The 26635-nt window shown below is 41.8% G+C and overlaps 1 protein-coding gene across 2 annotated transcripts; it reads right to left on the reverse strand.

Moving 5' to 3' along the window:
• Positions 1-823: 823 nt before the first annotated feature.
• On the reverse strand, positions 824-26019 carry EEF1AKMT1 (EEF1A lysine methyltransferase 1). Of its 2 annotated transcripts, none has more exons than XM_025996645.2 (5): positions 25909-26019; positions 12751-12913; positions 9083-9165; positions 4510-4790; positions 824-2773 (listed from the first exon to the last, which is right to left on the reverse strand). In XM_025996645.2, exons 2-5 carry the CDS (start codon positions 12892-12894, stop codon positions 2637-2639), a joined length of 645 nt encoding a protein of 214 aa, XP_025852430.1. In that variant the 5' UTR covers positions 12895-12913; positions 25909-26019; the 3' UTR covers positions 824-2636. The 2 variants fall into 2 exon arrangements, with proteins under 2 accessions (XP_025852430.1, XP_025852431.1); XM_025996646.2 differs by having other exon boundaries at positions 9083-9162; positions 25909-26011.
• Positions 26020-26635: the final 616 nt, after the last annotated feature.

The following is a 26635-nucleotide window of genomic DNA, read 5'->3' on the forward strand; positions in this document are numbered from 1 at the left end:
AGACAAGGGTCATGCTTAGTCACTGGTTCCTGCGCTGAGTTGAGAGAGGAATGGAAGAGCAGGACGCTCCCCCCCCCCCCCCCCCGAAATGGGGCTCCCAAGTTACTCTGGCATCTCAGTGTTCCACCTGTCTGTGCTTCCCAGCTACCACAAACAACCCAAGTCGCTGTGTGGACTTTTGGATCGTGGGTAAAACAGAAATTACCATCCTCTTTCCACTCCTACTATGGTTATTTTGGGTCTCAGTGCAAATCTTTGAATTAGCAAAGACTTTAAAAAGGGGTCTCTTAAAATGTTCTTTTTAGTTTTTAAAGTGCTTTGGTCGAGTGTGGGAGGTGACGGTGCCTCCTAAGAAGTCAGGAAGCTGATTTTGGGCAGGCCATGCAGGGCGCACCTGCCTTCCTCTGCCCCAGCCTGCAGTGCTGCAGCCCTGACTCAGGTTTCTGAAGGTTGCAGAGGCAGAGCGGCTGACCTTTTATGAAATCCAGAAGTGGATCGCATGGGAACACAGGTTTGCTAAATCACAAGGGGTCCAAAGTAATAAAACACATGTTGGCTGCTTATTATACAGCAATTTAATTAAACGTTTAATGAGTCAGGCTTTGCCTTTCCCTTCCCCTCCCTCCACAAAGAAATGGGGTTTCTCCTCATCTAGACGCTAGACTTGCAGGATAACTAAAATCCTGTATTTCTAGGCTGCTGCCTGCCCACAGTTCCTAAGTTACACATTACACTTCTATACATGATTTGTTACTAAAATTTGTTACTGGTCTAGGTAATTTCTAGTAAACTGACTCATGAGGAAATAATAAGGTAGGAGGTATTTTTTTAAAGAACAAACATTTATTGAATACTTCACATGTGCCAGGTGCTGATATACTGATAAAAATTTAATGTCTCATAAAAATACCAAGTGATTTTTAAAGTATATTAAAAATTATCCCAAAGTAGGGCAATTGGGGACTGAGAGACGAGAGCCCCCACACCTCCTGAGCACTGGCGCCAGGGCAGCAGGCTCTGCAGCACAGGCTGGGCTTCCACAGCCGTGAGGAGCAACCGCAGTCCCTGATTTTCAAGAGCCGATGTTGGCTTTCTGCCCCACACCCACGGCTCCGCCGTTCCTCTCGAGGACGAGGACGTGCACAGCCAGAGCACTGCTGCGTGAAACACCACTGCTAGCCCCTTTTGAAAGAAAGGAAAGCTCTGCTTGGCAGTGATGAGCGTCACTTCCGATCAGGTTTTGTTAGCAAAGCGAGTCCTATTGGCTGGGGAAATGTTATACCTCCTCCACCCTGTTTTTAAAGTTTTTATTTTGAAATGATTCTAGATTCACAGCAAATTGCAAAAATACTACAGAGAGGTCTTAAGCACAGAATCACACCCAGGAAATGGACACTGGTGCCGCCCACAGGCCCCACTCAGAGCTCACAGCGTTGTGTGTGTGTGCCACCTAATGCCATCGTGGAGTTTTGTGGCACCGCTGCACAATCAAGATGCAGAACAGTTCCAGTTCCACCAAGATCTCCCTTTTCTGGTTCCCCCACCCCCATCTTAACCTCTGCCAACCACCAATCTGCTCTCCAAGAATGTTACATAAATGGGAACACAGTATGTAACCTTTGGGGACAGGCTTTTTTCACTCAGCACAAGGCCCTTGATATCCAACCATGTTGCAGCTCTCAGTAATTACTTCCTTGGGACCTCTGAGGAGGAAGTGTTCTGTGATGTGGCTGAGCGATGACTAACTTTGTCTAGCATGCTTCTCACCTTTTTTGCTATAGTGTTTGGTTTGCAGACGGCACGTCCTCAGGCGGCTTGGAGCATTTGATGAGGCTCTGGCTGAGCATGGAGGCGCTGTGCCCACACAGAGGGCACCTGGGCTACGTTCCTGTCATCCCTCCAAGAACTGGGGCGAAGAGGAAAAATCCGTGAGGCTTTCAGATACAGTTCCAAGGACTATCAGCTTTTTCCATGGAGGCAAGTCGTGTCTCCTTGAGGGGTTGGAGTAGATGACGGCCCCCTCACAAATCTGTGAAGAATCAGCAGTCCACTGGGTAGAGTCAGGCCAGTTTTAAGGGGGCAGATGGCCTGAGGCACTGGTTTAAGTCCTAATTCAGGTCTTGGCCAAGCCACTAAACTGTTTGTACTTCAGTTTTTTAAAAAAATATTTTATTTTACTATTTATTCATGAGATACACACACAGAGAGAGGCAGAGACACAGGCAGAGGGAAAAGCAGGCTCCATGCGGGCAGCCCGAGGCGGACTTCATCCCAGGACCCTGGGATCCGGACCTGAGCCCAAGGCAGATGTTCAACCACTGAGCAACCTGGGGGTCCCTGTACTTCAGTGTTTTTTTACCTATTCTTAGGTGAGGAGAAAAGATTTTAGATGGATTCAAAGACTTCTTCCCACTCTAATTCCATGGGTTCAAGTTGGCAAAAGCACCTAGAGCTCTGGAGATGCCTGCAATGAGGAAATCATCATGAGATGTTGGATTCTTTATTTTGCAAATTAGGCCAGAGATAGCCCCACTTTGCAGGGGAGGAGAGGAGAGGAGGTTATCACTTTTCAATCTACCAAGGAAATAATAAGAGAAATGTCCCACAGGATCCTTTACCCTGTTGTATTACTACATTTAGATTTCCCGGTCTAGCCCAGAATCATAATTCACATAACAGCGAAACTCATTTCCCAAGGTTCTGGTGTGTTTTGGAATAAATTTGCACATCTTCACGTCAAGAAGTTTTGCTGCCTCTTCTTCCATGACGGCACCTGAAGGGAACAGACTCAGTGAACTCAAAGCCTAAAATCCCAACTGCAGTGCCATTGCCAGCAGTGAAGGGATTCTAGACTAGAATGCAAGAAGTAATAAGATGACAATATCACTGAACAAATAAGGGGGAAGGTAATTTCTTTATATCCCCTTTTACCTCCTTCAACACATTTGCAAATTACCTTCTTTTTCCCCTTTTTAACTTAATAAATGTTTTTTTCTACCTCTGCAAAACTGAGACACTTGGAAATGTAGGAATAGTTGTATTCCACAAAATAACATAGGAAAGTAAACATAACTATTAGGAACTAGTGTTTTCCAACTGTGAGTCAAGAATTCCACCCCCCCCCTCGTCTCAGTGATACCTGGTCTTGTGAACTCGTGGGAGGACATTCACACCAGCTTCTGGCTCAGTGCCCCCATGTCTCACCTGCTGCCTGGCACGGGGCCACTGCTTGGATGCATCCCTGCATGCCTGGAGCATGGCTCCCACAGAACCCCATGGCAGGGAGCACTTCCCCAGCCAGCACCAACACAGACCCAGGGCTCGTCCTGGATTGTCTCCTTCTCTCCACTCCCCGCCCTCCTTCCTGCTGCCATAGCTCATCCAGACCATGGCCAGGGCCTACTTCCATGGGCACCCTGATCCCTTTCAGCACAACGTGAAAGTGTACTTTAGGCAAACTGGGGTTATATCCCAACTCCTGCTGTCACCTCTAGCTCCCCCCACCTGTGGGGCTCTGCACCTGTGCAGCACCAGCTGTGCTCCCCACATTCCTCCAAGGACCAGGAGGAGGAGGAAAACTGGGGGCCTCTCAGCACCAGTTCTGAAATTACAACCTCTTCCCCCCGGGGGTGGGGGCAGCCTCTTGAGGCCTCTACGGGAATGCTGCTCGTCCAGGAGCCCTCCTGGCCCCATGTTAGGGGTGCCGCACAATCTTGGTGCCCACTCCACCCTTCTCTGATCGTTTCACTACACTTATCAGAACTGCTCATACATCTCTTCCATCTGTTCTGTTATGGATTAAACCTACTCCCTAAAACTAAAAGGTATGTTCCGTGGGGTCAGAGCACCAGCCTGTTCCCCACCCCAGGTGGCTGGCAAACAACTGTGGAATTAACAAGCCTTAAGTAAAACACGATTTGAGAGAACCAGAGTCAGCTTCTTCACAATTCTCCAACACCAGAGAGAACAGACTCCTTGCAGCTCTGGCTCCGGCTCAGCCCAGCCTGAGGGGCCTTGAGAGCCCAAACACCAGCCTCCCCAGTAGCTGAGCACAAGTTAATGTGCTAATTCTCTACCGACCCTTAAAAAGTGCATCACTCTCACCAGTAAGAAAACTCTTCTGCTTAAATAAATCTAATCCAGGGTCTGGCTCTGTAACCTTAGGCAATTCGTTTTAACATTATTGATTCCATGTGTCTCTTTCATCAAGGGTAGAGGGTGGATCAAATACTCCTACTATGCCCGATGATGATGAGTAAAAAATAACACAGCCCACTCACCAAGTGCCAGACCCCACCTCACGTGTATCCTATCACTTAATTCCAGTAATGCTGAAAGGTAGTATTACCAATCCCAGTTTACAGATAAGGAAACCCGGGCACAGAGAGGTTATGCAACTTGTGTAAGGTCACATAGCAGGTGGATTCCAGATTTGAGTTCTGAGATCTCTTTTAACTCCTGAAAACTAAGGCTGAAATATCCTGTCATCAGTGTTCCTCTGGCACCTACCTGTGCACAGCAGAATCTTGCCCTGAGTCAGATACTTGATGGTTTCTGACGTTTTTCTGAGACACTCCTTGGAAAGGTAGGGAGGATCTGCTATTACGATGTCAAAACTATGTGCAGCAATTTTTTCTGGTAAATCCAATGGATTATTATAATCATAGAAGATAAACTCCTCTCCGTATATGGCAAATCTTTTGTCATATTCAAAGATGTATACAGAGAAGTCTTCTCTGTGTAGGGCTCTCAGTTTCTGGTAAACACTGGGGGTGCTCACACAGGCTATTCTAGAAAACAGACGGAACAAACTCATGAAAGATCTTTAATGGATAGCTTATGGTGCTAAGTAACAACTACTTCACTAAGAAAATACAGGTACTTGCATTCAGCTTTTCTTAAAGGAAACCAGAGTACCAACTAATGTAAAGACAGTAAATTTCAAGAGAAAACTACACTGGCTCACTTTTACGGAATCTAGTGTTTAAAAATCCTGCAACTCAAAATTTTAAGATATGAAAGAATAATGTAATAAATGTAAACATTAGAAATACATTGGGAAGAAAGTTAGCCCAAGGCTTAAGTTTGTTTTTTTCATATCAGTCCTCATTTTAACATTTACTTCTAATACTTTTAGTCTCAAATATTTTGAAGTTACTCTCTAATCTTCATAATCTAGAAAGAAAAACCCCAAATGACTGCCTCAATAACTCCAGTTTTCTGCAAGGATGCCTTAAAATTTGACTTCAGTGCAGACAAGCTACTTTGAATTGCTGCTTCTTTTTTGTATAAGGAAATCAAAGAATGTTTCATTATAAACAGTTCCCAGTTTATGAAGAGTAGTGTCCCAACATTTAACTTTTATTACTTTTTTTATAATATATTTTTAAAAGATTTTATTTATTCATGAAAGACACATAGAGAGAGGCAGAGACACAGGAGGAGGGAAGAGAAGCAGTCTCCATGAAGAGAACCTGATGTAGAACTCGATCCCAGGATTCCGGGATCACACCTGAGCCAAAAGGCAGACACTCAACCACTAGCCACCCAGGCATCCCCCAACATTTGACTTTTAAACCAACTACTAAAAAGCTAGAAGTAATCTAAATATTAAATTATTGAGTCGATAGTGACACATTTAAATGGAATGCTATGTAGTCATTACTCCGCGAGATACTCAAGGAATAAGAGCGTAAACCATGACTTTTTTTATTATTATTAGTTTCGGAGGTAGAGTTCAGTGATTCATCAATTGCATATAACACCCAGTGCTCATTCCATCACATACCCTCCTTAATGCCCATCACCCAGTTACCCCATCTCACCACCCACCACCTCTCCAGCAACCCTGTTTGCTACCTAAAGAGTCTTACGGTTTGCCCTCTCAATTTTCATCTTATTTTTCCTTTCCTTCCCCTATTTTCACCTTTTTTTCTTAAATTCCCCATTGAATGAAATCACATGGTAGCATTATACCCTCTAATTCCATCCATGTCTTTGCAAATGGCAAGATTTTATTCTTTTGATGACCAATATTCCCTTGTGTGTATGTGTGTATGTATATGTGTGTGTGTGTGTATACCATCTCTTCTTTATCCATTCCTCTGTCGATGGACATCTGGGCTCTTTCCATAGTCTGGGGACACTGCTGCTATGAACATTGGGGTGCAGGGGCCCCTTTGAATCACTGTGTTTATATCCCTTGGATAAATACCTAGCAGTGCAATTGCTGGGTCATAGGGTAGCTCTATTTTTAACCTCCACAGTTTTCCAGAGTAGCTGCACCAGTTTGGATTCCCACCAACAGTGTGAGAGGGCTCCCCTTTCTCTACATCCTCACCAGCATTTGTTGTTTCCTGACTTGTTAATTTTAGCCATTCTGACTGGTGTGAGGTGGGATCTCATTGTGGTTTTGATCTGTATATCCCTGATGGCAAGTGATGTTAAACATTTTTTTCATGTTTCTGTTGGCCATTTGTATGTCTTCTTTGGACAAATGTCTATTCATGTCTTCTGCCCATTTCCTGACTGGATTTTTTGTTTCTTGGGTGTTGAGTTTGATAAGTTTTTTAAACATTTTGAATACTAGCCCTTTACCTGATAAGACATTTGCAAATCTTTCCCATCTGTAGGTTGCCTTTTAGCTTTGTTAACTGTTTCCTTTGCTGTGCAAAAGCTTTTTTCTTGATGAAGACCCAATAGTTCATTTTTGCTTTTCTTTCCCTTCCCTTTGGAGAGGTATCTAGCAAGACGTTGCTGCGGGGGATGTCAAAGAGGTTGTTCCTTGTGTTCTCATCTAAGATTTTGATAGATTCCAGACTCAGGTTTAGGTCTTTCATCAATTTTTAATTTATTTGTGTGTATGGTCTAAGAGAAAGGTCCCATCTCATTCTTCCACATGTGGCTGTCCAATTTTCCCAACACCACTTGTTGAAGAGACTTTTTTTCCATTGGATATTCTTTCCTGCTTTATGGAAGATTAGTTGACCATAAGGTTGAGGGTCCATTTTTGGGTTCTCTATTCTGTTCCATTAATCTATGTGTCTGTTTTTTTTTTCTTTTTTAAAAGATTTTATTTATTTTTTCATTCATAGAGACACACACAGAGAGAGAGAGAGAGAGAGAGAGAGAGAGGCAGAGACACAGGCAGAGGGAGAAGCAGGCTCCACGCAGGGAGCCCAACGCGGGACTCGATCCCAGGCCCCCAGGATCACGACCCTGGCCGAAGGCCGCGCTAAACTGCTGGGCCACTGGGGCTGCCCTATGTGTCTGTTTTTAAGCCAGTATCATACTGTCTTGATGATCACAGCTTTGTAATATAAGTTGAAGTCCAGAATTGTGATGCCTCCAGCTTTGGTTTTCTTCTTCAATGTTACTTTGGCTATTGGGGTCTTTTGTGGTTCTATACAAATTTTAGGATTGTTTGTGCCAGCTCTATGAAAAATACTGGTGGTATCTTGATAGCGACTACATGAATGTGTAGATTGCTTGTGGTGGCATAGACATTTTAATATTTGTTCTTCCCATTCATGAGTATGGAACATTTTTCCATTTCTTTGTGTCTTCCTCAATTTCTTTTGTAAGTGTTCTGTAGTTTTCAGAGTACAGATCCTTTACCTCTTTGGCTAGGTTTATTCCTAGGTATCTTATGGTTTTGGTGCAATTGTAAGTGGGATCAATTCCTTGATTTCTTTCTTCTGTCAGAACAAGAGAGAGTTAAAAGGGCTCCAAAGCATGATGGTGAAGGGAGATACCAGGTAAGGCCAGTAGCAAAGCCAGAAATCAACTAGTCCACATAGGAGCAGCCGGTAGAGCCTCAGGAGTAACTTCTTTCATGGAATTGAAAAATGTCTCAATTTCCTGATAGGAGGTTCACATAACCAGAGGAGGGTTTGAAAGTTAATTTGTTTTTTTGTTGTTGTTGTTGTTTTTTTTTTTGAAAGTTACTTTGTGATATGAACATAAAAATACATAAAATATAAGAATTATTTTCTTCAGAAAAATGAAAAATCATACAGAGAAGGAAAAGTATAAGGCTCAGCTGTAAGGAGCATTTGTGGTGGCATAAAATAAATCCTGTTCTAACCAAACTTAGGACATAAATCTATCAGGAGTGTAGACAGAAAGCAAGCATATGTGTGGAGTATGAGAGAGCGCTAAATCCTCACACTCCATAGTGAGAAGTCAATAAAGAACATCTACAAGTGACAGACAGATCTAGAAGTGCCAATACAAACATGTATTTAGAAATATGATTGTAAATACCAAAGCATCCACTGAAAGAGAGCAGAAAAGGGAAGGGAAGCGCACAAGGGGGTAACAAGCAATTGATTTTTTTTTTTTTTGAATGAGCCTTGTAGCACAATTTGACTTTAAATTTTTTTAAAGATTTTATTTATTTATTCATGAGAGACACACACAGAGAGAGAGGCAGAGACAGAGGCAGAGGGAGAGGGAGAAGCAGGATCCATGCAGGGAGCCCAATGTGTAACTCGATCCTGGGACTGCAGGATCACATCCTCAGCCAATGGCAGATGCTCAACCACTGAGCCATCAAGGGGTCCCCTGACTTTAAATTATATGCATGCAAAATTCTGATGAAAATAAAAACTGGATTAAAAAAATAGAAAACCTGTATTCTTTTTCTTAATATTTTATTTAAAAAGTAATTTCTACACCCAACATGGGGCTTGAACTTATAACCCTGAGATCAAGAGTTGCATGTTCCACCACCTGAACAGCCAGGCTCCCCAGAAACTCATATTCTTAAAACTTTAAAAGTCAAACATTAAGATTTTTTTCTTTTAAAGCAAACAGTAGGGGTATAGAGGTAAGAAACAGGTTAGAAAATGTTAAAATTTTTTAAAAATGTTAAAATAAAGAACAAAGGTAGAACATCTTACAACGAGTGGATTTCCATGTGTCCCTAAACTCAGTACTGGAGCAGTTCTTTGTTATGTTCCGCAAACCATGACTTACCACTTTTGCAGATTATGGTTTAGACTTCTTACAAACTACTGCTCAACTACGAAGGACATTTCAAATATTAGAAGACAAAAGAGAAACAAAATCTGGATCTCACCTGCCATGCTCTCCAGCAGCTGCGATGGCTTCCTTCGCAAGGTGAAAGGCAGTTTCCTGACTGTACCAAAACTGGCTCAGCTGCTGTGACAGAGCGATGAGTCCAAATCATTTTAGAACTGCCAGAAACCATGTCCTTTTAATTCATACCTACCATATTGGTGTGCATATTTTTTTCATTTTTTTTCTTTCTTTTTCTTTTTCTTTTTAAAATGAATTATTCTTTGAAATTATTTTCAGTTAACAGAAGGCCCTAATTACTAGAATCTAGGCATTGAGCACCAAGGGCTGCTGATATCCCCAAAGGAGACAACCAGTCAATGCTTTTGCAGATAGAAGAATACACTCTCACCTTTGGGTGACTCTTGTCCAAAATACTGAACCTGAATCTGACTAAGCTTCTAGATTCAACTGCCAATTTAGCAGAATCATAAATATGGAAGAGAGAAGAACATGTTAAACGACACCACAGGGATGACATTGGCAAAACCTGGTCTATAATCATCTTCCGAGGCTCCCTGTCTCTACCTTATGAATGCTTCCTGAGTTACTTGTTTTTCCCTTGAGAGTAAGTTGTCATCTTGCTCTTCTTTTCATGCTGATTGATAACTTTCTTTTAACTTCATAGTGATCTTTAATTATCCACTTAATTAATAAATTAAAGGGGTAAAATTTTATTTTATGAAAAGATTTTATTTATTTATTCATGAGAGTCACAAAGAAACGCAGAGACATAAGCAGAGGGAGAAGCAGGCCCCCTGTGCAGATGTGCAGAGCCCGATGCAGGACTCGATCCCAGGACCCTGGGATCACACCCTGAGCCAAAGGCAGATGCTCAACCACTGAGCCACCCAGGTGCCCCAAGGAAGTAAAATTTTAATGGAAAAAGTAGATTCTTCTGCAATGGAATAGGTCCAATTCTCCAATAGGCCTCCCTCCAGAATAGCAAGGCCAGGAGGAAGTGGTGGGAGTAGGCAAGGGTGCTGATGGCTCTTGAATCCAGCTTTTAAAATGTTTCCAAAACATATCATTTCAATAAACGCAAAAATAAAAAACTTTCAAAAAAAAAAATTCAACCACTGAGCCACCCAGACGCCCCTGCTTTCAATATTCTTATTCAACATTGTACACGGGATCTAGTCATTGCATTAATGCAAGAAAATAAGTAAGAATCAAAAAGGCATTAAACTACTAATATCTGCACACTATGTGACTGTTGATCTAGAAAATATCAAGGGGGGATAAACGTATCCAAAGACAGAATGTACATATTCATTTGGATATGCATAGGTATGAACTATGTTAGTGTCTAACCATTCTTAGCTGCAGGAAAATGCCAACCTCTGACTCTCTTTGCTTAGGAAGCTGGAGGAAAGCCCCTAGCACACCCAGAGAGCTCTGCTTGACTTGATCTGGGAGGTGGCTGAGTTTCCTGGCATTTGGCTACCGAGCTGCCCTTGCTCTTACTCCAGCATTGTCAGGGCACAGCTGTGTGTTTTGGCTCTCCTCATACCCTTCTAAAAAATGAAAACCTTCCTCATCATCAGCATGTTGCATGAACATGGCTTTAAAAGTCAAAAGCACTACTAGGCCTTCAAAGAAAAACAACAGTCCCCTGCCCCACATCTCCCTACCACCCGAGCCCCACTCCTCAGAAGCCTCTTTGAACTCCTGGCTCTTCTTTTGATCATTTGGCCCCATATTTCCAAATATTATGCTTTAAATGCTACTTTCTTTTTTTAAGTATATTTATGTATTTATTTTAAAGTAATCCCTGCACCCAATCTGGGGCTCAAGCTCACAACTCCAAGATCAGGAGACTCATGTCTTTCTGGCTGAGCCAGCCAGGTGCCCCTAAATGCTATCTCCTGATTAATCCATGTCCCTTTACCTCATCATATAATTGTAACCTGCTTGGGTAAAAATCATTTGTCAGTGTTCACTGTGGGGCCAAGTAATACATTATGCTTCCATTTCCTTCTAAGTGTGGAAACTTTTCTTTTTCCTAGATTTAATAATGTATCATTTGCTTGTTTCTTTGAGCCTACCTCTAATCCCTCTAACATCCTCTGGGCGACTTGGAGAAGCAGCGCATGGGAGGTCAATCCATAAGACCTACCATTTCTAAAGTGGTTTTTTTTTTTTTTTTGCTTTATCTTCACATTTGACTGATAGCTGAGTACAGAATTTAGGCTGAACAAAATTGTATTCCAAATACTGAAGACATTGCTCCACTTTTTCCTAGTTTATAACAAAGCTATCAAGAAGTGCAGTGTGACTCATCCTGAGACTTTGTAGGTAGCCTGCTTTTCCTCTGGATGGTTCTAAGATCTTGTCACCTGCATACAGAATTTTCACAGTCATGTAACTTTGTGTCTTAGTAAAGGATCTGCAGTTCTGGGAAATTTTCTAATATTAATCTTTGAAGATTCTCCCTTCTTTGTTTTCTGTTCTATATTTCTAGAACTCCAATTAGTCAAATATTGAGTCTCCTGGATTTATTCTCTAGTTTTATGTTTTCTTTCCAATACTTGTTATCATTCTCTCTCACTTTTTTTTCTCCCTAGGGGATTTCCTCAGTTTGATAAACAAATGAAACTAAACCAAAGAAAGTGTCAAAATTATAGAAATACTTAATTGTAAGTAGTGGGATTAGGATTACTTATTTTTGGTCTTCATCTTTTTACAGATTTTCTACAACAGCCATGGATTGCTTTTAGAGTCAGAAAAAGAACATACAGTGCTTAAAACATTAGGCGGGGGGGAAAAAGAAAAATAATAATGTAGTACTTCAAGTTTCTGACATTTACTACAGAAGCATCAAACTAGAAGACAAAGACATGTAAAGAAGGGAAATTTGTGAAGAAAGAGGCTTTTGTGTAGGTGGAAAATTTAGTGTAAATGTAAAGAAATATTTTTATCAGTCAGATTCAAATAGATGATAAACAGAATTCTATACAACTTAAGAGATCCAAACTTGACACAAAATGTAAAAGGCTATTAAAAAAAAAAAAAGAAAAGCATATAAAAGTTCTCTTCTAGTTGCAAAGTGACAGAGAGAGACAAATCCGTTATTGAGGGGTGGGCACAGACCAAAGCTTCATCTATTTGTAAACTATATTTTTCAAAAATTTAAATGTCCAGGTTCCAGATTTGGTTTCCCTCAACTCATTTTTTCCCCTAATTTCTAATTTTATTTAGACCATAAAAATATAATTAAAATACATTCTATGCACTAAAAATTAGCATCTTCTTTAGAACTCCCTTTCATCTTTTTTTGTTGCATGTTTAAGTTCAGTTACCCCATTTATTGCAATGATGTATTTTACCCCTTCCTCAAGGATGATGGGCTACATAAAAACCCACAGAAACCATCTCTATACAGGAGGAAGGCACAAGTTTGTGTTGGTCATAAATGACATGCCGTCCCCGTATCTGAAAAGTCCACTTATCTGACCACTACTAGCCTGACAGAACAGGAAAATCTGCATTTATATTGTCTTCAGTGTTCATGGACTGCTTTCTGTCTTAGCTCCACAGATAGCTCCTGAGGGGCAGGTAAGACAGACACGGGTGTGAAGTGGGACACAGACACAGGGCAGGTGTGGACAGGTGTGGAATCGGTGCCATACTTATACTTCCTGAGAGATGTGGAATGGATTTACTTACCCAGTTCTCTTCTATTATTCCAATGTTATATTTATCATCCCTGCCAGGGTCACTTTGTTGCTTCTGCTCAGCATAAAATTCCTGGAGGGCTGCTAATGTGTGGGAAGATAGCCGAGGGATATCGTCATCATCAGAGTCACTCATTTCACAAATGGTCTACAACCTGCAAATAAATGAGCAAAGGTGTTGCTGGGGTATTTTTCCCCTTCACATTGAATAACAATTTAGAAATTTTTTATCTCATGGCAAGGATCCAAACTGGAAGTGAGTTTTATAAGGGAAACTCATATTTAAAATTTCCGAGATCAAACATCTATGGAAATCTCCTATTGAACGACAGCTTAAAGAAATGCAGGCTTTTCCCTTACATGTATTCAGTTTTTACAAATGAGATTCTCGCATTTTTAAAAATTTTTTTTAAGATTTTATTTATTTATTCATGATAGACAGAGAGAGGCAGAGACACAGGCAGAGGGAGAAGCAGGCTCCATGCCGGGAGCTCGATGTGGGACTCAATCCTGGGACTCCAGGATTGTGCCCCCGGCCAAAGGCAGGCATCAAACCACTGAGCCACCCAGGGGATCCCCAGATTCTCTCATTTTTAAGACTCAAGGCATAATGTAATCTTTTACTGTGAGTATCTAAAGACATTTTGCTTTCTTCTGGCACCCCAATAGGCATCTGTGGACATCTCACAGTAGATTCCCTGAATTGGAGATCATTCCAAGCTTGGATGTCACTGTTGAGGTACTCTAAGGCTCAGGGGTGTTACAGATAGGATGAGTGAAGGATAGATAGAGGAGAGGAATAGAAGAGGTATGGAAATTTAAAGGAAGCAAGGAGAAAGGGAAATTTAAATAGAAGCAAGCAGAAGGGGAAGAAGTAAAACACGGGGAGGGAGAAAAAAGGAAGGTGTCTTGCAGGACCTGATGGCCAGGGCAGTCATTTCTCGGAGTACTACTGGAGTTAGCCAGACTGCGAGGTTAAGGCACAGAACTGGTCCAGACAGCAAGTTTACCCAAGACTCCTGATCACTGCAAGTTCAGGGGGTTCCCCAAACCACCCTTGTGTTCAGTAATTTGCTAGAAGGATTCACAAAACTCACTGATAGCGATTTTACTGACAGTAGTAATTACTACAGGGAAAGGATACAAATTAGAGGGATCCCTGGGTGGCGCAGTGGTTTGGCACCTGCCTTTGGCGCAGGGTGCGATCCTGGAGACCGGGATCGAATACCACGTTGGGCTCCCAGTGCATGGAGCCTGCTTCTCCCTCTGCCTATGTCTCTGACTCTCTCTCTCTCTCTGTGTAACTATCATAAATAAATAAAAATAAAAATAAAGGATACAAATTAGAGCCAGCCAAACTTAGAGATGCATAAGGTAGAGTCCAGAAGAGTCTCAAATAGGAAGCTCCTGTCACCCTCAGGATGCATCACCCTCCCCAGCACAGAGGTGGGACAATATGCATGAAGTCCTGCCAACCAGGGAAGCTCTGCAGAGTTTTGGTGTCCAGCTTTTATGAAGGCTTCACTATGTTGTTGGTATAAGTGACTGAATGATTGCCCACCTGGCTGAAGTCCCTCACGAGCTCCCCCAACCATGAGGTAGGGTTGATATGGCCTCAGGGCCCCCCATAAATAAATGACCTTCCTACAACTTGGGAAAGTTTAAGTGTTTACATGTTACCTCCCAAAGGCCATGACAAAGGCCAAACCTCTCTTTGACTGAGGTCAAATTCCTTACTACACAGGCACCAAACATTTTTAAGTCAAAAGTCATCTAAGAGCATAAAAACAGCATCCTATTTGCTTTTAAAAACATTATGTCTAAACTGTACAGCAAGTGATGTGCTGAAAATCAGCATAGATTATTCAAAAGCTTCGTCAGGTTGCTCCCTTACACCTTCAAGTCCTATGAGGGTGTCTGACTGACAGTCCTGGCCTCCCGCCCGCGCCACAAAGGGCAGCCGGTAAAACAGCATTCAAACCTGGCAAATTCCCCAGACTGAGGAAGGCAGCCATTTAAATTGGGAAATGCTGGAGCACCTAGTTGGTACCACCTAGTGGTATCTGACTCCTGGTTTTGGCTCAGGTCATACTCTCAGGGTCCTGGGATCCAGCCCTCTGTTGGGCTCCTCACTCGGCATCGAGTCTGCTTGAGATTCTCTCTCCCTCTCCCTCTGCCCCCCCCCCACATCTGCTGTCTCTATCTCCCTCTCTCTCTCAAATAAATGAATATTTTTTTAAAAAATGAGAAATGCCCTCTAGATGCTGCTTTTGTACTCCTTTTCAAAATCAAAAAGCTAGCCATTCTACCTATGATCCTAAAAACAACCACAAACAAAACCAAACCAAAGGAAATCTCATATGTACCAACTACTGATAAACCAATGTATATTCATAAAGTACAAATAGCTTGTTGATTCCTTCTTTCTTATCTTCATCAAAGACTCACTTGTAAAAGCTTGTTAATAAAACATCACACAAAAAAACAAAAACAAAAACAAAAAAATAAAATAAAACATCACACAAATTAATCCAGAAATATAAATAAGTCCTCTATGCATAAGCAGTTTCCCCTTTAGGAAGAGATGGAGCAAAACACAAGGTACAAACACTATGACAGGGACACCTGGGTGGCTCAGTGGTTGAGTGCCTGCCTTCAGCCCAGTGCATAATCCTGGAATCCCGGGATTGAGTCCTGCATCGGGCTCGCTTCATGAAGCCTGCTTCTCTCTCTGCCTGTGTCTCTGTCTCTCTCTCTCTCTGTGTCTCTCATGAATAAATAAATAAAATCTCTTAAAAAAAAAAAAACACTATGACAGATTTATATAAAGTTCAAAAACAAGTAAAATCAAACTATTTGTTTAAGGAAGCATACAGAGCTATATTTATAAAAGACAGACTACTTTTGCTACCAAACCTTCCCAAATAGAAGACTCTAGACCAAGAAAATTCATTGAGGAGTTCTATCAAAATTTAAAGAAGAGGGCAGCCCGGGTGGCCGAGTGGTTTAGCGCCACCTTCAGCCCAGGGCCTGATCCTGGAGTCCCAGGATCGAGTCCCTCGTCAGGCTCCCTTCATGGAGCCTGCTTCTCCCTCTGCCTGTGTCTCTGCCCCCCTCTCTCTCTCTCTCTCTCTCTCTGTGTGTGTCTCTCATGAATAAATAAAATATTTTAAAAAAAATTAAAGAAGAAATGTTGATAATTTTATCATCCAGAAAACAGAAGAAAAAGGAATACTTGCCAATTTATTTAATGAAGTCAGATTAAGTCTAACATAAAACGTGTCAGTATACAACCTGGCTCAATTTCTGATCAGACATTGAAGGTGATCAGATATCAAAGGCAGAGGGGAGGGGGCAGGAGTTGGTTTCTGATGAAACTGATTTATCAAGGTTCTTGCTAAGGCTAGATTTACAAAGAAGTGCACAAACGGGCCGAAAAGGTTCAGGAGCCTGACTTTAAGTCTGGTGGAGCAAACCATCTTAGCTATAGGAAGCTATGGCCTGCAGCCAAATTAGGCCTGTGGCTTGTTTCTGCAAACTAAAATACTGGAAAACAGCCACATGCTTTTGTTTACACATGGCTTATAGTTGTTTTTAAGACAAGCCTAATATTTATCACCTGGTCTTTTACAGAAAGTTTGCTGACTCCTAGTTTAACAGTTTATTTATTTATTTATTTATTTAAAAGATTTTATTTATTCATGAGACAGAGGCAGACACATAGGCAGAGGGAGAAGCAGGCTCCATGCAGGGAGTCTAATGTGGGACTTAATCCTGGAGGATCATGCCCTGAGCCAAAGACAGATGCTCAACCACTGAGCCACCCAGGTGAGAAAAGCCATATGATCATTTGCATGGCTACTACAAAAGCATTTGACAAAAATCAGTGTCTGTTCATGTTAAAAACTGAGCAGGGATGCCTGCCTGGCTCAGTGGTTGAGCGCCTGCCTTGGGCTCAGGGTGTAATCCTGGTCCAGGGATCGAGTCCCACATGGGGCTCCCTGCAGGGAGCCTGCTTCTCCTTCTGCCTGTACCTTTGCCTCTCTCTGTGTGTCTCTCATGAATGAATGAATAAAATCTTTAAAAACAAACAACTGAGCAAACTAGGTGTAAGACGGAACCTCAATCTGTAAAAGGGCACCTACAAAAAACATAAACTTCATACTTTTCTTAGTGGTGAAATGCTGAATGCTTTCTGTCTATGCTCAGGAATAAGGGAAGGCTATTCACTGTCACCACTTTGATTTAACATTATCTTGGCCTTGCCAATTAAGGCAAGAAAGGAAACAAACAAAACAAAAAACAAGCAAGCATTATGATTGGAAAGGAAGAAGTGTCCCTATTAGTAGACCTCATTATTCACAGAGAAAATCCTAAGGAGGGATCCCTGGGTGGCGCAGCGGTTTAGCGCCTGCCTTTGGCCCAGGGCGCGATCCTGGAGACCCGGGATCGAATCCCATGTCAGGCTCCCGGTGCATGGGGCCTGCTTCTCCCTCAGCCTGTGTCTCTGCCTCCCCCCCTCTCTATTTGTGTGTGACTATCATAAAAAAAAAAAAAAATCCTAAGGAAATACTACTCTCATGCAGGTGATCAAGGTCAACATCAGTGGTGATAATTCATTATCAATGGCAGGTCCCCTTGATATATTGTGATGAAAACAACACTTCACCTCCATGGTTCCCTCCCTCCCTGAAAAACACAGAATCTCAGTGTAAGCATGACCAAAAACCAGGCAAACCCCAATTAAGAGACATTCTACAAAATACTTGTCAAAACTGCCAGGTGGTCAAAAACAAGAAAAACATAAGAAACAGTCACTGCTGAGAGAAGCCTAGTGACATCAGAATAAAGTATGGACTTTGGTTAATAATAATGTATCAGTATTGTTCACTAATTGTGACAGATATATCCTATTTTAACAAAAGATATTAATAGAGGATACTGGTTATAGGTATAGAGGAACTCACTGCATGTTTGTCACAATTTTTCTGTAAATCTAAAATTATTTTAAGATAATGATTATTTTTAGAAGTTTTAAGGAAGCATAACCAACTTCAACAAAAACTACTGGAATTAATAAGTGAGTTTATCAAAGTTTCAGAGTACAAGGTCAATACAGAAAAACAAATTGCACTTCTGTCTTCTAGCCAAATAAGTGGAAATTATATCTAAAAGCTATTTTCCACAAAATAGCATAAAAATACTTATGAGTATATTTAACACAAAGACTGTAAGACCTTGATACTGAAAATTCCAAAGATTGTTGAAATTAGAGAAGCCCTAAATAAAAGGAGAGACATACCATGCTCATGAACTACAAGAATCAGTATTATTAAGGTGTCAATTTTCCCCAAGTTGATCAACAGATTCAATCTCTCTCAAGCAGGGTGTGCGTGTGTGTGTGTGCGTGCACATGCATGAATGTGCATGTAAGTTTTATTTATTTATTTTTAAAGATTTTATTCATTCATGAGAGACAGCGAGAGAGAGAGGCAGAGACACGGGCAGAGGGAGAAGCGGGCTCCCTGCAGGGAGCCTGACGCGGGACTTGATCCCCCAACTCCAGGATCACGCCCTGAGCCAAAGGATCAACCACTGAGCCACCCAGGAATCCCTGCATGTAAGTTTAAAATGGAAATTGACATACTGGTTCCAGGATTTATTTAATCATTCATTCACTGAAGGACGTTAGGCTTGCTTCTAGGTTTTGGCTTATTATGAATAAAGTACCATGAACATCTGTGTACACTTTTATGTTGTTTTTCTGACTGAAGCTTTGTTTGTATAAACATCAGACAAATCGAAATTTATCAATATTTAGATTAGTTCCTACATATAGTCTCAGCACGAGAAACAAATGGCCAAAATAAGAGTGGACAGATAAGACAAGTAAATCAAAAGAATGGAAATGCTGATGAGAATGTAGGGATACTGGTACTCTCTAATTTGGGTAATAATTTAAATTAGTATAATCTCCTTTTTGAAAGAATTAGATAGTCTGGATATAAGAATATTCCTACTTTCTGACCCAATTCTCATTTCTAAACTTTATATTTTGAAATATTTACAGATTCACAGAAAGTTGCAAAACTAATCTGCAGAGGTCCAAGTATCCTTCACCTATTTTTTCTCATTCTAACAACTTAAAAATAAGGATGTAACTTTAAAATGATGGTATATAAGTTTAATTGTAGGCATGTTTTCTTAAAGTGATGGTATTCTTATAATCCATGGTGTCTCAGATTTGATGAAACAGAGTTATCACTGGAACAACTGTAGGCAATAATGCAACGAATCATCCATGCAGCAGATCCACCATTTTATAGCCTCATAATAAAGTGGTCAGAAAGAGGTGAGACTGTTCTGGGAATTAACAATGTCTAAGTGGTATCCACGGGAATGAATGGTGAAAAAGAGTGTATATAAAGTTATTAAGAGGATTTTGGGAAGACTGTCTCCATACCTCAATACCTGTACTGGCACAATCTGTCTGATGTAACTATTTTAGAACTCTAGAGTTTGGGACACCTGGGTGGCTCAGTGGCTGAGTGTCTGCCTTTTTGGCTCAGGTTGTAATCCCGGGGTCCTGGGATGGAGTCCCACATTGGGCTCTCCTCAGGGACCCTGCTTCTTCCTCTGCTTATGTCTCTGCCTCTCTCTGTGTGTCTCTTATGAATAAATAAATAAAAACTTAAAGAAAAACACTAGAGTTTATTTGAAGGCTTGCAAGGAGGACAAATTATGGTTAATTTCAGTCAGGTCTGGCACTTAGCTCTACAGTGGCTTCCCATCTCCAGCTCATTATTCCTGGTCAGGAAGCTGTGCACATGATTCTGTCTTATGTTTGGCGTTAATATACCAAGGTGAGGACACGGAGGGATCAATGCTATTACAAGAAGTGTTTTAATATTATTCATAGTCCTCCTAGAAAGGAGAGGCACAGTGCACCATGATTGGCCACCTAAAACTTGTGATGTGGGGACAAGAAAGCAGAGAGACACCAGGAACTCTACTGCTAAGATGAGTGGAAAGGAACTAGGTGGGGATGTCTCCTGTTTGGGCACACAGTAAAAACACACATTCTACAGTTTATGTTTGGGAGGTCTGTGATATGACCTTCAGGTGCCTATGAAAGCTGGTTTGCGGGGAAGATGTAAACAACTCTAGACACTGGTTTGGCTTTGTAATTAGCTGATGCCAAATAAACAAATACAAAACCTAAAAGCAAACAATTTAAAAATTCCCAGCAGCAGTTTGTATGCAATTTGTGGGTGACAAGGTAGGCAACCAAGGCCTCTGTTCTTCAAATATTGGGGACCTGTGTACTGATCACTAACTGCTGCTTCTGATTGTGGAGGCACAGAGGCAAGCAGCCCTATAGCAAGGCTCCCACTATTACTTCCACCTCCAGCTGAAGAAACTTTGAGAGGATTTAAAGGGCCAGCACTTCTTTCTTCACCTTATTTTTCTCTTTTTCTCCTTTTGGGAGTCAAATATTTAAGGACTAGATCATTATAAAAAGCAAATGCATATACAGGGAAATTCAGAAAGTCCCTGATGGTCTTCCCAGGAAGAAGTGGAGGCTCAGGAAAAAACCTGAGAAGACCTTGTTTACACCTCAGGTTGATACTCAGCATAGACAGCCCCACAACAATCAAAAACCAAAAATAACAAACAGAATGATAATAAAAATCAGCAAATCATTGGGAAGGGGAAGAATCTGATTTCCAGAGTTACCACATCATTACATTCAAATATCCAGTTTTAAACAAAATAATCACAAGGCATACAAAAAACTGGAAACGTAAAGCCCATTCAAAGTAAAAAAGTAAATCAACAGAAGCCATCCCTGAGAAAGAGCAGATGGCGGACCAACCAGACAAAGTCTTTAAAACAACTGTCTTAAAGAGCTAAAATAACTAAAGGAAGATGTGGGAGAAGCTAAGAAAATGATGTATGAACAAAATGTAACAAAATGGAAATATCAAAAGGGAATTCTGGAGCTAAGAATTACAATTCCTGAAATGAAAAACTCACTAGAGGAATTCAAAAGCAGATTAGAGGAGGCAGAAGAATCAGCAAACTTGAAGGTAAGATAATAAGAGTTACTGAGTTAGGGGGGAAGGAAGGAAGGAAGGAAGGAAGGAAGGAAGGAAGGAAGGAAGGAAGGAAGGAAGGGAAGGAAGGCAGGCAGGCTGAAGAAACATGAACAGAACCTAAGGACATACTGTCAAGCGGAGCAAATACACATAGTGGGAGTCTCAGAAAGAGAAAACAAAGGGGCAAAGCAATTATTTGAAGAAATAATTGCTGAAAACTTTCAAATTAGGTGAAAGAACTATAAACATCTAAGAAGCTTAATGAACTCTTTAGTAGAATAAATTTCAAATACCCACACATTATAATGAAATTATCAAAAGCCAAAAACAGAATATTGAAAGCACTAAGAGGGTACTTGCCATATACAAGGGATCATCAATAAGATAATTGGTAGATTTCTTATTAGAAACTCTGGAGGTCCATTTGCTTCAAAGTGGATGGAACTGGAGGGTAGTATGCTGAGTGAAATGAGTCAATCAGAGAAGGACAAACATTATATGGCCTCATTCATTTGGGGAATATAAATAATAGTGAAAGGGAATAAAAGGGAAAGGAGGAAAAATAAGTGGGAAATATCAGAAAGGGAGACAGAATATGGAAGACTCCTAACTCTGGGAAACGAACTAGGGGTGGTGGAAGGGGAGGTGGGCGGGGGGGGGGGTGACTGGGTGGCGGGCACTGAGGTGGGCACTTGACGGGATGAGCACTGGGTGTTATTCTGTATGTTGGCAAATTGAACACCAATAACAAATAAATTTATTATTAAAAAAAAAGAAACTCTGGAGGTAGAAAGGAGTGGACTGATATAGTAAAGTGCTAAATAGAAAAAAAAAAAAATCAACCAACATCCCTGTATCTGATGAAAATGTACCTCAAAAGTGAGGGAGAAATTAAGACATTTACAGATAAACAAAAGCTGAGAAAATCTGTTACCACTAGAACTGCCCTGCAAAAATTGGTAAAGTGAGTCCTGTAGGTTAAAATGAAAGTACACCAAACAGTGATTCAAGGCCATATATAGAAATAAAGGTCTCAGAAAGGTAACTAAATGGGCAATTGTAAAAGCTAGTATTATTGTAACTTCAATTTGTAACTCTTTTTTTTCTACGTGATTTAGGAGACCAATACCCAGGTATCTATCAACATATGAACAGATATATATATACAAAAGAATATTATTCAGCCTTAAAAAGGAAGGAAATTCTAACACATGCTACAGTGTGTGAACCTTGAGGACATTATTCTAAGTGAAAAACAGTCACAAAGAGACAACTACTCTGATTCCGCTGATACAAGATGCTTAGAGTAGTCAAATTCATCAAGACAAAGTAGAATGGTGGTTGCCAAGGGATGGGAGGAATAGGAAGTTGTTTAACGTGTATATAGATTCAGTTTTATAAGATGAAAAAGGGTTCTGGAAATGGATGGTGGCAACTGTCACACAACAGTGTGGATGTACTAACACTACTGAACTATACACTTAAAGGTTAAGTGGTAAATTTTATGTAACATGTATATTACCACAATAAAAATATTGGGGTAGGGATCCCTGGGTGGTGCAGCGGTTTGGCGCCTGCCTTTGGCCCAGGGCGCGATCCTGGAGACCCGGGATCAAATCCCACATCGGGCTCCCGGTGCATGGAGCCTGCTTCTCCCTCTGCCTGTGTCTCTGCCTCTTTCTCTCTCTCTGTGACTATCATAAATAAAAATTAAAAAAAAAATATTGGGGTAAAACATTATTAAAGTGGATATCAGGGATAGGGATGCCTGGGTGGCTCAGGGTTGAGTGTCTGCCTTCGGCCCAGGGCACGATCCTGGAGTCCTGGGATCGAGTCCCACATCGGGCTCCCTGCATGGAGCCTGCTGCTCTTTCTGCCTGTGTCTCTGACTCTCTCTCTGTGTCTCTCATGAAAAAAAAATTTAAAAAAAATATTTAAAAATAAATAAATGAATTAGGAATGTCAAAAGAACTGCCTGCTAATTCAGCAATAAAACAATATTCTCAATCAACTGCTAATGTGAACTTTGTGGTTTTATAGTTTTGTTTATACTGAATTTGAGAATGTGTTAAGTTTTATAGTTGTGGAAAAATCAAAAGCAGGATGAATTATTTGCCTTTGAGGTTATAATTTAGAATAAAAACTTAAATCAACAATAGAAGTGTCTGCAGCAGTCCCACAGAGGAATGGTAAAAGGCTTTAAATGAGCAACAAAAAGCACAAAGAATACATTTTTAGCAAAGCATACCAGGATCCATCAGGTGGGAGAATTTCCAGGTGGAAATTCCAAAGATTAGTGTGTTGTGCATGCCAAACTGAGAAACACTAAGAAAATACAGCAAACTGATCTGCAACCTACTAAAAGGTTTCATCTTGGTTTGGTATTTCAGGATTAGGAGTTCCTTTCATTCAGTAAAAGAATCAGGCAACTATTAAAATCCAACGTCTCCTGGCAGAGTTGAAGCGTACAATCATTTTCTGATCAAAGCTGAACCACAATACTGTCTAGAAAAGGTAGAGGACAAAGGAAAGTATGTGTGTGTTAATATATGTGTGTACATATATGTATGTGTGCATGTCCATATACATTCATATAGGCACATGTACATACACATATCCTTAATATACACAGAAAACTTTGAATTATTTATTAGTACTAAGCACTTTCCACAGCTCCATCTGTTGAGAAGGGCTTTCAAGCTGCAGCTTGAAAGCTCTTAGCTAATCACTTAGAAATAAAACATGAAAATCATAACCAGTTGGCATTAAACACAAAATAAAGAATTCCAAAAGGGACTTTAAGAACACTGTCTACTTTCACAGCTGTAAAAGGCAAATACACTCCAATCTATATTTTAGCATGAATTTTGTCCCCAAATAAAATGTTCTCTTAAAGCTGACCAAGTCCATTCATTTGGTAATCACTTATCAAGGTACTGCCTGTAGTAAGCACTGTTCTTGGTGATGGAAATCAAAGTCCCAGTCCTCTTGGAGCTTATATTCTAGTGAGGCACAGAGAGACTATAAGCAACAAATAAAATGTGTTGGATGATGGTAAGATCAATGGAGGAACACGTGGGAGAGTGGAAGGGGCTGCAATTTCAGCAACTGTTTCCTACATTATTAAAGTGAATTCAAGATTGCATCACTTGTTGGGGATCCCTGGGTGGCTCAGCAGTTGAGCGCCTACCTTTGGCCCAGGGTGTGATCCTGGAGACCCCCGGATCAAGTCCCACATCGGGCTCCCTGCATGGAGCCTGCTTCTCCCTCTGCCTGTGTCTCTGCCTCTCTCTCTCTGTGTCTCTCATTAATAAATAAATAAAATCTTTAAAAAAAAAGATTGATCACTTGTTAAGTGGGGAAAACTTAAATCTGCTTATGTAATAAACATTGCTACAGACTAAATTAAATGAACTTTAGTTTCAATATACCTCTTAATTAAGTCACTACTGCATCATTATCTTTAGCATGTTTTAAAATTTTTCTAACTGGGTTTATGAAATTGATGTAAAAGAGATTTCACAACCAAAAGAGTTGGGAAGTGCTATGCTTCCTTAAGGCTCATATAGGAGATCAGCAGTTCTCATAGATTTTGCACACGCCCTGCCCAGGAGGGGAACAGCTAGTGATGTCTGGAGACATCTTTGGTTCTCAGAACTGGGGAGGGTACTACTGGTTATCTAGTGGGTAGAGGCCCGGAATGCTGGCAAATACCATACCTTTGCAAGACAACCCTCTGCAACAAGGAACTATATGGCCCCAAATGTCTACAGTGCTGACGTTGAGAAATAGACAAATGATTGTGATCATGTGGTGAGACCTCTAATAAAAAGCACATCCACCATTTAGGGCAGTGGGATCAGAATGAAGAGCATGTGTGGGCAGGGAATAGAAGTGAAACAGCAGGTGGCATTTTAACTTGGCCTAGAGGGAGAAGAAAAGATGAAGAGTGAGGACTGCAGAAGCAACAGCATGAGCAAAGGGAGGGACACATTAATGTGCAGCATCCGGAGGGATTAGCAGGCTCCTAATGGATTGTGGTTACTTTCTATTTAAATAGTACTTATTCAGTATAACTAACATAATCCTAAAAGTAACGTGTAAATCCACATTTCAAATGTATAAAATTATTCAATTTCCATATATCAAATTTACTAAAGCAAGCCACTCCCCTCCCCAACCGTATACATTCACACAGCGTCATATTGCCGTCTGCAAGTTATTTTGGTCAAGGCAGTGTGATTCAGTGGAAAGGGCATTAACCTAGGCCTCCTGTCAGACTCCTGAGTAAATGCGGGGGGGAGGGGAGAGGGGAGGACCTGAGATAGTTTGGAGGCTTCCCCTACAAATGGGTAAGAATGGCCTATAGTTTAATATGGATCATAAACGTACAACGCGGTCAGCACCTGCTGTGTATGTACACCTCCCCGCAGCCACATCCCTATCAAGCCATCCTGCTCTTAACCCATCACCCTCCCCGCCGGAGGTGTCCCCACCCAGAGGGATCCCAGACTGTGACCCTCTCTGGTGCCCTGGGCCCTTCCTCTCTTACCCATCGCCCCCCCCCCCCACCCCCACCCAAGCGTCCTCATCCAGCGGGGCCCGTGACTGTGACCGTCCTGTGCCCTGGACCCTTGCAGCAGCACCGCCTGCCCTTGGGGAGCTGAGGCCTAGTCTACCCCACTCTGCACCCCACGCCGGCAGAGCTCCTAAGGCCCCAGCGCAGGTGCGGAGGCTTGGCCGTCAGGAGCAGTAGGCCCCGTCCGGTTTCTGACCGGAGGGGCGTTCCCGTCCTGCCCGGCCCGGGGATGCTCTCCTTCCGCACCTGGCCTGCCTCACCCCAGACGGGCAGACCCTTCCGGGCTGGGCTCACGAGGCCGAGGCCGGGTCACACACGAGCAGCTACTCTCGGCTCGGCTGCAACTCGCCTGCCATCCCTAGACACCACTAATTGAATCCCTCCTTCTTTACTGCACTGGAGAAAGGGTGACAGACAAAAAAAGAACCATAACCGATTCCGAAGCCCGAGCAGCGCGTAAACGAGACCCCACCTTGGCGCCCGGGATCGTCCCCTCTCGAGCCACGCGTGCGCAGTCACCTAGGGTGGGACAGTGGGCGGGGCCGCCCCGCGCGGGCGCGCGTTCGCGCATGCGCGCATGCGTAGGCCTTCCCTCCCGAGGGCGCTTCCGCGAGGCCTGGGAGGGTGGTGCCTCCCGGCTGTTCCAGCCCCGCTCCAACCTCCCGCGAGTGCGGACTCTCGCCGTTCTCTGTCTTATAAATTACCTCCGAGGATGGTGGCAGTAAAAGACAACATTTAAGGTTTTAGATTCCCTTCAAGTTAAATGTCTTCCAAGTAGCTTATTTGGCACTTGAAACTAATGTAACGTGTCACAAACATTAAATTCAAACCTTTATCTAGTTGACTCAGTTTTAATAAAGGAATTAAGAGGAATTAAAATTAACTAAATTGAGGCTTTGTAACATTGTTAGGATTGGAAAAACTCTCAAACCCTGGTCAGATTTCCTCCTCCCTCGGTAGGATCTACCTACCCAAACTTAAAGTGTGGTTAGTGTCAGTCTAGCCTCACGCATCTTCCTGTGGGGTCAGCTGCAAATAATGCGAGACGCAAGATCTGATTGCTGAACAGCTGTCTTCACGCTGAAGTAAGACCAGCTACTAATTGGCAATCTAAGTATGACGCAAAAACATTTTCCACGGAAATGATGGCGACTTTTTGGTCGGCTGACTTACCTGGAGCCTTTCAGAGCCTTCCCGGA

This window comes from Vulpes vulpes, chromosome 9 (assembly GCF_048418805.1).
Source record: "Vulpes vulpes isolate BD-2025 chromosome 9, VulVul3, whole genome shotgun sequence".
In the NCBI taxonomy this organism is placed as follows: domain Eukaryota; kingdom Metazoa; phylum Chordata; class Mammalia; order Carnivora; family Canidae; genus Vulpes; species Vulpes vulpes.